Here is a 12892-nt window from a genome sequence, read left to right on the forward strand (position 1 = left end):
TGTAAATACAACAACACCTTTATTTCATCGGATGGCAAACAAATGTGACTCTTAACACCTTTAAACCGAGGCTTAGTTCAGTGTGAAGAATTGCTGATAAAACACACACACACACACACATTTAATAGCTTAGCTTACATTCAAACAAGCCTGTGTGCCAAACTAGGCTAAACTCGGTTGCTATTCATGAAAACAAAAGAATTACGTGTTCCTCCAAGTGATAAGATGGATGCACACTTTAGCACAATCAGTCAATACGTTTTTTTATGCTTATTTCCTACATTAAATTAACCACAAAACATTCATAATCAGTTGATCAGAAAATATGATCAAGATGTAAAAGCAGGAAAACTGATTCAAGCAGTGCGAGGTGTTCTTTATTACCATAATCATAGAAATGCTCCGGGATTTGATCGGGGATCTTTAATGTTTCTGTATCTGTGAGCCAGCCAAACTCCAAGAATCTGCAAAAAAGAGCAGCAAGGATATTGCCCGAGAAAGCTTTGTTTACGTATCAACATCCTCACCTCTGTGAAACTGAAGAAGAGTCCGATGCCCCCGACGAAGCGCAAAACCTCCCCTGCGTATGCTTCAATGATGGCAGCGCACGTGTTGCAAGACAATGGCGGCATGTGGTTAAAACAGCTCTACAAGGTACAGTCCAGAACACATGCATGGAACTATTATCACACTGCTACGGACAAAAAATGCTATTAGTGAAAAATAAACTCCTACAACAAACATTTTAAGGACAAAACAATAAAAAGTAGCCATTTTGTTTATCGGTATATACACAAACTTATCACTGATGCTAAACTAAAGAGGAAATACTAAGTTACAGCTTAAAAATTCAAACTACTCGAACATTAATGACATATATACTTTAACAATAAATGACTGTATGGCTACTTTTTACACCTTTAAGGGTACTGCATGTTTTTGGAACTTTGCCTATCATTCACATTGTTTTTCTTTTTTTTCTAAAATCGTAAATAAACGTTAGGAAATGTCAGCTAACAATGTAGCCAACGGAAGTTGCTCTCTTCCGCCCATAAAGCGCTTTAAAAACATCCAAACACCTACATCAACATTTTATATACACGCTATATGTAATGTAGTAACAAGCACCTTTGTAATACGTAATATTTACTATTTTGATCATTTTAATCATACGGTGGCATGTGGCATTTCATAAAGGTATCACCGTTTTAGCTTTTTCCTGCAACAATGGCTACAACTCAGTGCAGGCTGTGTGAGAGGCGTCCAACATAATACAACAACCACTTACTGCTCTCACTGGGATGCCGACTGATAAGATGTTTCACGTTTAGATGAAAAATTTATCATAATCCTCAAAGCTTTAAAAAAAAAAAAAAGGTGGGTCTAAACAAGCATCTTAATGTCTTTCTCGCCTTCTCCAGGTATAAGTTGAATGTCAAAGTTGACCAATTTCTTGTTTAATGTTCACATCCTTCTACTATCCAGGTGAGAGGCATTATTTATAATCTAGAAGTGACTTTTACCGACTCAGAGGCGAGACAGCAGCCCATGATGTCAATATAGCAGCTCAATACCTCTCTGTGATCAATGTGACGCTAAAATAGGTCCTTTAGGTTAGCGCTTATAATAACAATATCGCTAATACTTTGTTAATATTCAGGTCACGAAATATAAATGCAGTATTTTTAGTGCTTTTTGGATCGTTATTTAGATGTCTGTGGGCGAAATAGATGAGCTCTTGTTGACTCTATTGTTAGCTGACTGTTACTAATGTTTATATAAAAAAGAAAAAAAATATTTTTGTCTTACATAGGGATTGCAACTGATAGGCCAAAGATAGAACAAGTGCAGTACCCATTTAAACTACAATGGAACTTCTAAACCCCAAACGCATACAATTTAGAATTCAGCTAATAATGTACTTGGGTGTAAAATGCGCCTTTTCTCCCCGAGGGAATTGTGGGCTAACTTATTTTTAGACTTGTATGACTGTAAAGAATGTTTAAAGGGGTCATTATTTGTTTTTTTCTTGTGGTCTACCTAACAAATAATGGTGTTTTTTTGGTAAAAATGTTGCATGGATTATGTTTTACAGGCAGTCTCCAAGCCGCTTTCTGACCTTCTCTAGGATGCGCCGTTTCGTGGGTGGTCTTATCTAAGTGCCCCCCTTTGACTGCATCTACTGACAGATAAGTTCAAGCTTTATACTACTTGGTATTAGAAATGGCAACCGCAAAGGCTTCATGTGCATGTAGGAGTCAGTCTGCCCCACAACAAGAGGATAGAGAAAAAGAAGCGACTTTATCTCTATCTTTTTTACAGCATCGGACAACTGCTCTCCACCATATGTGGATAAACTGACGTCACCAATGGAGCAAATTCCAAACTGCTTGTTTGGAGGAAGAATGAAGGAAGGTAAGATTGTTTTGAAAATGTCTATAATGCTTGCATGTTTTAAATTCTATTTTTCGGGAGTTATGCAGATCCCAAATACACAACAGCAGGTACAGATAGGTAAAAAAAAAAAAAAGGGTGATTTTGCATAATAGGGCCCCTTAACGTCAGACAAACATGTCTGATTATGGCCTTTTACTTCCTCATGCATTACATTGACCACCATCATGGATAAAATTTTTACTCTGGTATGTAAGAACGCTAATATTACTCAAAGTAGCCTATGATTAAGAATTCCTGCTGGCGACAGTTTAACACTGGAACAGATTATTTCCTTTGGGGAAAATAGTGTGAAATCCGACCAAACGCACTTTTGAACTGTAAACTGAGAACTTCCACTGCTTGTTTCATGGATGACGTCATCGCCTGATTTGCATAATTGCCCATGACATCCATCCATCCATTTTCTACCGCTTATTCCCTTTTGGGGTCACGGGGGGCGCTGGCGCCTATCTCAGCTACAATCGGGCGGAAGGCGGGCTACACCCTGGACAAGTCGCCACCTCATCGGAGGGCCAACTAAGATAGACAGACAACATTCACACTCACATTCACACACTAGGGCCAATTTAGTGTTGCCAATCAACCTATCCCCAGGTGCATGTCTTTGGAAGTGGGAGGAAGCCGGAGCACCCGGAGGGAACCCACGCATTCACGGGGAGAACATGCAAACTCCACACAGAAAGATCCCGAGCCTGGATTTGAACCCAGGACTGCAGGAACTTCGTATTGTGAGGCAGACGCACTAACCCCTCTGCCACCGTGAAGCCCTAATTGCCCATGACAAACGCATGTAATGTTTATGGACACAGAGGAGACAAAAGCAAAAATTGAGCAGAGCAAATACAATAGGGAAAAAAAGTGTTTCAGTCAGCCATCAATTGTGCAAGTTTTCCCTCTTAAAATGTTGACAGAGGTCTTTAATTTTCATCATACTGTAGGTACACTTGAAATGTGGAAAATAAATCATATAAAGAATTTTCTCATCATGATGGAAAGTACGCAATTGGTGACCAACAAACAAGCAAGATTTCTGTCTCTTAAAAACCTGTCACTTCTTTAAGAAGCTCTTCTTACCCTCCACTCATTACCTGTTTTAACGGCTACTATTTAAACCCGTTGTCTGTATATCAGATACCTGACCACAGCCTTAAACAGTCAAAACTGCACTACGGCCTAGGCCAATAAACGATCGCAAGACACCGGGGACACAATTGTCGACCGGCACAAGGCTGGGAAGAGTGAATTTACAAAAGGCAAGCAGCTTGGTGTGAACGAAGCAACTGTGGGAGCAATTTATTCGAAAATTGATACAAGGTTGTCAATAACCTCCCATGGGGCTCCATACAAGATCTTATCTCATTGGGTCAAACTGAGCAAAACTCCCAGAACTACACAGGGGAGAGCTGGGACCCACTAACAAAAGGTTACTTTTAGTGACACACTACGCTGACAGATGTCCCAATGCTTAGGCCAGCCCATGACCACACCCGCCTAAAGTTTTCCCGTGGATGATCATGATGTTGATGATCCAGATGAGACCAAAATATAATTTTTGGGTAAAAATCTAACTTGTCGTGTTTGGAGTAAGAAGAATGCATCTCAAGAACACCATAGCCACTGTGAAGCATGGGGGTGAAACCTCATGTTTTGGGGCTGTCTTTCTTCAAAAGGGGACAGGACGACTGATCCGTGTTAAGGAAAACAAATAATGGGGCCATGTATTGTGATATTTTGAGCAAGAAACCTCCTTCCATCATCAATAGCATTAATGATGAGACATGGTTGGGTCTTTAAGCATGACAATGATCCCAAACACACCACCCGGGAAACAAACAAGTGAGTCCGTAAGAAGTATTTCAAGGTCCCGGAGTTGTCTAGCCAGTTTCCGGATCTCATCCCAATAGAAAATCTGTGCAGGTAGTTGAAAGTCTGTGTTGCATGGCAACAGCCCCAAAACATCACTGCTCGAGAGGCAATCTGCATGGAAGAATGGGCCGAATTGGCACCAACAGTTTCTGCAAAGCTGGTGAACATCTACAGGAAACGTATGACCTCTGTCCTATATTACAAAATATTGAGTTTACCTTTTTATTGACCAAGACTTATATTCTACCATCTTTTACTAATAACTTCTTGAAAAATCCTGCAATCTAAATCCTTTTTTCACATTCTGTCTCTCACAGTTGAAGTGTACCTACGATGGATATTAGGGACGGCGTGGCGCAGTGGAAGAGTGATCGTGCGCAACCCGAGGGTCCCTGGTTCACGTCCGTTGCGTCCTGAGCAAGACACTTCACCCTTGCTCCTGATGGGTGCTGGTTAGCGCCTTGCACGGCAGCTCCCTCCATCAGTGTGTGAATGGGTAAATGTGGAAGTAGTGTCAAAGCGCTTTGAGTACCTTGAAGGTAGAAAAGCGCTATACAAGTACAACCCATTTATCATCCCACAGAACACAACTTCCCTCCATCCTGAAGACGGATTTAAATGGAAAATGCGAGACTACTGGTCTGGGTAAGGAGTCAGTTAAATTAGAACAAGTTTTTTCTGCTTTGAGTGTTTCAGAGTTGGACATGTGTTCTACCGAGGTGGCTAACTATGATGCGTGCAGTTTATCAAAGCAACAAACAAACAATCGGAAAATTCCCGTTACTGAGGTGGCTAACCATGATGCGTGCAGTTTATCAAAGCAACAATCAAACAATCGGAAAATTCCTGTCGTATCAATTCCTAGATATGGTCGTAACTATACTAAATGCACTGGGCATAATAAACACAACATTATTAATATTGCTACTACGGATAATTTGATCAAAAACTCCCTAAAACAGCCCACTACCTATAATATAGGTTTTTTAAACATAAGATCATTGTCTCCCAAAACGTTATTAGTTAATGATATTATCAGAGACAACAATCTTAACGTCATAGGTCTCAGCGAAACCTGGCTTAAACCAAACGACTTTTTTGCGCTAAATGAGGCATGTCCTCCTAACTTTACACATGCGCATATTGCCCGTCCGCTTAAAAGGGGTGGGGGGGTCGCACTAATATACAACGAAAACTTTAACCTTAGTCCTAACAAATAATAAATATAAATCGTTTGAGGTGCTTACTATGAGGTCTGTCACACCGCTGCCTCTACACCTGGCTGTTATCTACCGCCCCCCAGGGCCCTATTCGGACTTTATCAATGAATTCTCAGAGTTTGTTGCTGATCTAGTGACACACGCCGATAATATAATCATAATGGGGGACTTTAATATCCATATGAATACCCCATCGGACCCAGCGTGCGTAGCGCTCCAGACTATAATTGATAGCTGTGGTCTCACACAAATAATAAATGAACCCACGCATCGCAACGGTAATACACCTGGCTGTTATCTACCGCCCCCCAGGGCCCTATTCGGACTTTATCAATGAATTCTCAGAGTTCGTTGCTGATCTAGTGACACACGCCGATAATATAATGATAATGGGGGACTTTAATATCCATATGAATACCCCATCGGACCCAGCGTGCGTAGCGCTCCAGACTATAATTGATAGCTGTGGTCTCACACAAATAATAAATGAACCCACGCATCGCAACGGTAATACGATAGACCTAGTGCTTGTCAGGGGTATCACCGTTTCCAAAGTTACGATACTCCCGTATACTAAAGTATTGTCCAATCATTACCTTATAAAATTCGAGGTTCAGACGCATGTTCGTCAAACTAATAATAATAATAATAACTGCTATAGCAGCCGCAACATTAATACGGCCACAACGACAACTCTTGCTGACCTACTGCCCTCGGTAATGGCACCATTCCCAAAGTATGTGGGCTCTATTGATAACCTCACTAACAACTTTAACGACGCCCTGCGCAAAACCATTGATAGCATAGCACCCCTAAAGTTAAAAAAGGCTCCAAAAAAGCGCACCCCGTGGTTTACAGAAGAAACTAGAGCTCAGAAATTATTATGTAGAAAGCTGGAACGCAAATGGCGCACGACTAAACTTGAGGTGCACCATCAAGCATGGAGTGATGGTTTAATAACTTATAAACGCATGCTTACCTTAGCTAAAGCTAAATATTACTCAAATCTCATCCACCGTAATAAAAACGATCCTACATTTTTGTTTAGTACGGTAGCATCGCTAACCCAACAAGGGACCCCCTCCAGTAGCTCAACCCATTCAGCTGATGACTTTATGCAATTCTTTAGTAAGAAAATTGAAGTCATTAGAAAGGAGATTAAAGACAATGTGTCCCAGCTACAACGGGGTTCTATTAACACAGATACGATGGTATATACGGCGGATACTGCCCTCCAAAATAGTTTCTCTCGTTTTGAGGAAATAACATTAGAGGAATTGTTACAACGTGTAAATGGAATAAAACAGACAACAAGTTTACTTGACCCTCTTCCTGGGAAACTGATCAAGGAGCTCTTTGTATTATTAGGTCCATCAGTGCTAAATATTATAAACTTATCACTCTCCTCGGGCACTGTTCCCCTAGCATTCAAAAAAGCGGTTATTCATCCTCTTCTTAAAAGACCTAACCTCGATCCTGACCTCATGGTAAACTACCGACCGGTGTCTCACTTTCCCTTTATTTCAAAAATCCTTGAAAAAATTGTTGCGGAGCAGTTAAATGAACACTTAGCGTCTAACAATCTATGTGAAACCTTTCAATCCGGTTTCAGGGCAAATCACTCCACGGAGACAGCCCTCGCAAAAATGACTAATGACCTATTGCTAACGATGGATTCTGATGCGTCATCTATGTTGCTGCTCCTCGATCTTAGCGCTGCTTTCGATACCGTCGATCATAATATTTTATTAGAACGTATCAAAACACGAATTGGTATGTCAGACTTAGCCCTGTCTTGGTTTAACTCTTATCTTACTGATAGGATGCAGTGTGTCTCCCATAACAATGTGACCTCGGACTACGTTAAGGTAACGTGTGGAGTTCCTCAGGGTTCGGTCCTTGGCCCTGCACTCTTCAGCATCTACATGCTGCCGCTAGGTGACATCATACGCAAATACGGTGTTAGCTTTCATTGTTATGCTGATGACACCCAACTCTACATGCCCCTAAAGCTGACCAACACGCCGGATTGTAGTCAGCTGGAGGCGTGTCTTAATGAAATTAAACAATGGATGTCCGCTAACTTTTTGCAACTCAACGCCCAAAAAACGGAAATGCTGATTATCGGTCCTGCTAGACACCGAACTCTATTTAATAATACAACTCTAACATTTGACAACCAAACAATTAAACAAGGCGACACGGTAAAGAATCTGGGTATTATCTTCGACCCAACTCTCTCCTTTGAGGCACACATTAAAAGCGTTACTAAAACGGCCTTCTTTCATCTCCGTAATATCGCTAAAATTCGCTCCATTCTGTCCACTAAAGACGCCGAGATCATTATCCATGCGTTTGTTACGTCTCGCCTCGACTACTGTAACGTATTATTTTCGGGTCTCCCCATGTCTAGCATTAAAAGATTACAGTTGGTACAAAATGCGGCTGCTAGACTTTTGACAAGAACAAGAAAGTTTGATCACATTACGCCTGTACTGGCTCACCTACACTGGCTTCTTGTGCACTTAAGATGTGACCTTAAGGTTTTACTACTTACGTATAAAATACTACACGGTCTAGCTCCATCCTATCTTGCCGATTGTATTGTACCATATGTCCTGGCAAGAAATCTGCGTTCAAAGGACTCCGGCTTATTAGTGATTCCCAAAGCCCAAAAAAAGTCTGCGTGCTATAGAGCGTTTTCCGTTCGGGCTCCAGTACTCTGGAATGCCCTCCCGGTAACAGTTCGAGATGCCACCTCAGTAGAAGCATTTAAGTCTCACCTTAAAACTCATTTGTATACTCTAGCCTTTAAATAGACTCCCTTTTTAGACCAGTTGATCTGCCGTTTCTTTTCTTTTTCTTCTATGTCCCACTCTCCCTTGTGGAGGGGGTCCGGTCCGATCCGGTGGCATTGTACTGCTTGCCTGTGTATCGGCTGGGGACATCTCTGCGCTGCTGATCCGCCTCCGCTTGGGATGGTTTCCTGCTGGCTCCGCTGTGAACGGGGCTCTCGCTGCTGTGTTGGATCCGCTTTGGACTGGACTCTCGCGACTGTGTTGGATCCATTGTGGATTGAACTTTCACAGTATCATGTTAGACCCGCTCGACATCCATTGCTTTCCTCCTCTCTAAGGTTCTCATAGTCATCATTGTCACCAATGTCCCACTGGGTCATTATTGTCACCGATGTCCCACTGGGTGTGAGTTTTCCTTGCCATTATGTGGGCCTACCGAGGATGTCGTGGTGGTTTGTGCAGCCCTTTGAGACACTAGTGATTTAGGGCTATATAAGTAAACATTGATTGATTGATTGATTTATTTATCATTTATATTACAGACCTCTGGAACAAATGGTAGAAAATGGATGGGTGGATGGATGTCATAATTTCAAGGTGGGAGAACTTGCGCAATCAGTGGCTGACTAAATACTTCTTGCCCCACTGTATGTGTACAAATATAAATATCTACATTTTGCTGTCACTTCTTTTTGTCTATGTTACAAGCAATACAAGGCCAGAGAGTGACTGCGAAGTTGGCAGTCGAATCGAAGTCCTCCGAATCAAAGAATAGTCTACTGTTCCAAGGACACTGACCTTAAAAACGGCTATTTTTAGGAGTGCTAAAAAAAAAGTACTCATCCAAATTCCGATTCTAAATGGAGTTGTAATTTAAAATAATGAATTTTTTTTTTTGCATTTTTTTTTTTTTTTGAAAGAACCAATTCTTAAATATACGTTTTAAAGCCATCTCCATGCTTAGTCGCCGCACATATACGTCAGCAACCAAAATGGTTTTGTAATTTGTAACGAAAATGTTTTATTATTATTATACCAAATAACTAATTGTGAGAATCAGTTTGAATCAACAATTGTGTAAAATCGATTCTGAATCAAATTATTGCCACAAAAATTGGGTTGAATCGTGAATTGCTCAAAGATTCCCACCTTTACCAACTCTGTGTTTATGACCAATAGCTAACATACACAGTAAATTTTATTGTTTTGACTTGTGAGTGTCAAGTGTAGTTTCCTTACAGCAGCACAGGATGCGTTGTAGCTGACGTAGGAGAATCCACAGCAGTTGAGGGTCTTTTCCACGTCCCTCTGTGTGGACTCTGACCTGTTCCATCCGACTTCCAGGAGATGATTCTTGATAAGACACAGGTAAGCAGTAATCAGCAACCCCTTCTTTGGAAAGAACCGGTGCTAGTTTTATTGCGAGAGGAGATACCTGCTGGTCTTTATTGAGGGCCAAACAGGCACAGGACACCGACAGCTGCAACACGAACACCACGAAGAGGATGATCACGTACTGAAATGCCCGTTGAGGATGACCAAGTGCTAGCTGACAAACAAACAGGAGGTGGAGACAAAGGATACGAAGAAAAGGAGGACCTGGTGGTGCCTCAGGGCGCCGCACAGGCCTATGAAGGCCACCAGAAACAAGAAGATGCCCACGCCAATGACCACTGCCACCACGCGGATGCTGGAGACCAGGCCGAACCATTTCCCCCATGCCGCCGCGCCCACCAGCAGCAGGCTCACAAGCTGAGGTAGGAAATGTTTTTTAAATGATTGATGGCAATTTGTGGAACTTAATACCTCAACTCATCATTTTAATGTTCAGGAAGCATTAGGGATGTATACCAAGTACTAGGGGTGTCAAAATGTTTTACTATGGAAAGAATCATGATTTTTACTTGTATCGATTAAAAAAAATAATATATTATTTTTTGTAATGTTATTAAAGTATTGATTTTGTATTGAGAATCGTTTTGAATCGCATATCGATTCTGATTCTAATCGTTACCCCTAAGAATCAAATCGTATCGTGTGGTGCCCAAAGATTCACATCTTTATTTACACCAATTACATGTAGTACTGATAAGAGTACCAATGAATACCAGTATGGATAAGGAATATCAATATTGGTATCGATAATTTCCTAACTATGCAGTACATCCCTAGTGAGCGTAAATATATAGGCTAATATAAACAAAAATAAATAGGCCAAAAATTACAAAAATGCAATGATTTCAAGTGATTTGGTGCAGATTTAATAAAATATAAATGTATTAAAGAGAAAACTAAATGTCCCCTCAAAAAAGATGTGAAATTAAGACTACTGCTCAAGTTAAAATTTACGTAACCGAGACTGAAATAGACAGGCGATCTTTATATTTTAGATTATCCTATATCAACAAACAATATGATGGGGGACATTCTACTTTCGAATAACAATAGAGGCACGCAAACACAAAAAAATACATTGACATAAACAAATCAATCTTGTCAAAAACTCACTATTTCCAAATCAAGGGGAAATGTGCGACCCATTTCGAAACTCCTTCAATTAAACCAAATTGTGAATTAAAAAATAAACGGCAAATGATGAAAACGTTGATTAAAAGCGCACTTACCACATATAGTATATTTAATGCGCAAAGGGAGTTTTTGGTGCAAACGAATCCTCCACAAACCATCTCTGCGCGGCAAACGACCGTCAAACAATGAACACCTGTTTACCTGTTCACTTTTTTTTTACTTGATCAGGTGCAAGTACACATTTCCGGTCTGAGACTGACACGGTAGGCGGTTTCCTGTCAGATCTTAATTTCTTTTTTTAAACATCTCAATCTTGAAGAGTCCTCGTTCTTCAATATTTACATGCGTGTGATTTGCGTATTCCTAGTCGACCCCGAGAGGGACAAGCAGTAGATATGGATGGATAGTCGGTTATGTTCTGTTTTGAAGAAAGACGATTGTAATGTGTGATGTGTAACATCGCCCTCTTGTGGCCGCAAACAGACAGTGGCTGGTTCTGAGTGATTTTTTTTTATCTGTCAAACTCAGCCGTCAAAGTTAGTGGGCGGGTCCTAACACCTGATTGGTTACCCAGCACTTCCACTTGTATGTGGTCTGAAAGTGCTTGAACATTCACAGCTACAAGTTCTGGGTCAGGCTTCACGGTGGGAGAGGGGTTAGTGCGTCTGCCTCACAATACGAAGTTCCTGCAGTCCTGGGTTCAAATCCAGGCTCGGGATCTTTCTGTGTGGAGTTTGCATGTTCTCCCCGTGAATGCGTGGGTTCCCTCCGGGTACTCCGGCTTCCTCCCACTTCCAAAGACATGCACCTGGGGATAGGTTGATTGGCAACACTAAATTGGCCCTAGTGTGTGAATGTGAGTGTGAATGTTGTCTGTCTATCTGTGTTGGCCCTGCGATGAGGTGGCGACTTGTCCAGGGTGTACCCTGCCTTCCGCCCGATTGTAGCTGAGATAGGCGCCAGCGCCCCCCGCGACCCCGAAAGGGAATAAGCGGTAGAATATGGATGGATGGATGGATGGAAGTTCTGGGTCAGCGGGTCCCGCTTCCATATACTACACAAGGTGTAAAATATATACCACTAGTTTGCAAAAAAGTACGAACATCCATCCATCCATTTTCTACCGCTTATTCCCTTTTGGGAAGGGGGGCGCTGGCGCCTATCTCAGCTACAATCGGGCGGAAGGCGGGGTACACCCTGGACAAGTCGCCACCTCATTGCAGGGCCAACACAGATAGACAGACAACATTCACACTCACATTCACACACTAGGGCCAATTTAGTGTTGCCAATCAACCTATCCCCAGGTGCATGTCTTTGGAAGTGGGAGGAAGCCGGAGTACCCGGAGGGAATCCACGCATTCACGGGGAGGACATGCAAACTCCACACAGAAAGATCCCGAGCCTGGATTTGAACCCAGGACTGCAGGACCTTCGTATTGTGAGGCAGACGCACTAACCCCTCTCCCACCGTGAAGCCCACCGTACGAACATCATAGCCGCAAAGTTTTGAAGGACTTCTAAAGTTTCAGGCTTTAGAACAAGGCAATCATTGGACTAGATTCTTGTTAGCTCTATCCACTAATAATGTAATCTAATAATAACTATTAATAATTAATTGATTTCAATGGCATTCACAAGTGTTAGTAAAACTCAATGATCCATACTTTTTAGGCGTCACAGCAAATTGCCACATTTACGTGATGTGGGCGTGTCCGCAGTCTGGCTGTGGTAATACGAATGACAAACGTGTATAACTTTAAAGGCCTACTGAAACCCACTACTACCCACCACGCAGTCTGATAGTTTATATATCAATGATGAAATATTAACATTGCAACACATGCCAATACGGCCTTTTTAGTTTACTAAATTGCAATTTTAAATTTCCCGGGAGTTTCGTCTTGAAAACGTCGTGTAATGATGACGTGTACGCAAGACGTCACAGGTTTTTAGGAAGTATGAGCGCTACGCACACACACAGCTAATAGTCGTCTGCTTTAACGGCGTGATTATACAGTA

At 41.7% G+C, this 12892-nt stretch overlaps 1 protein-coding gene across 1 annotated transcript; it reads right to left on the bottom strand.

The window, feature by feature from the left end:
• tspan13a (tetraspanin 13a) lies at nt 1–11204 on the bottom strand. Its single transcript, XM_061915566.1, has 6 exons — nt 10966–11204; nt 9926–10093; nt 9777–9857; nt 9581–9694; nt 528–647; nt 1–464 (listed from the first exon to the last, which is right to left on the bottom strand). The coding sequence occupies exons 1-6, from the start codon at nt 11026–11028 to the stop codon at nt 390–392; spliced, it is 621 nt and encodes a 206-aa protein (XP_061771550.1). The 5' UTR covers nt 11029–11204; the 3' UTR covers nt 1–389.
• Nucleotides 11205–12892: the final 1688 nt, after the last annotated feature.

This window comes from Nerophis ophidion, linkage group LG11 (assembly GCF_033978795.1).
Source record: "Nerophis ophidion isolate RoL-2023_Sa linkage group LG11, RoL_Noph_v1.0, whole genome shotgun sequence".
NCBI lineage: Eukaryota > Metazoa > Chordata > Actinopteri > Syngnathiformes > Syngnathidae > Nerophis > Nerophis ophidion.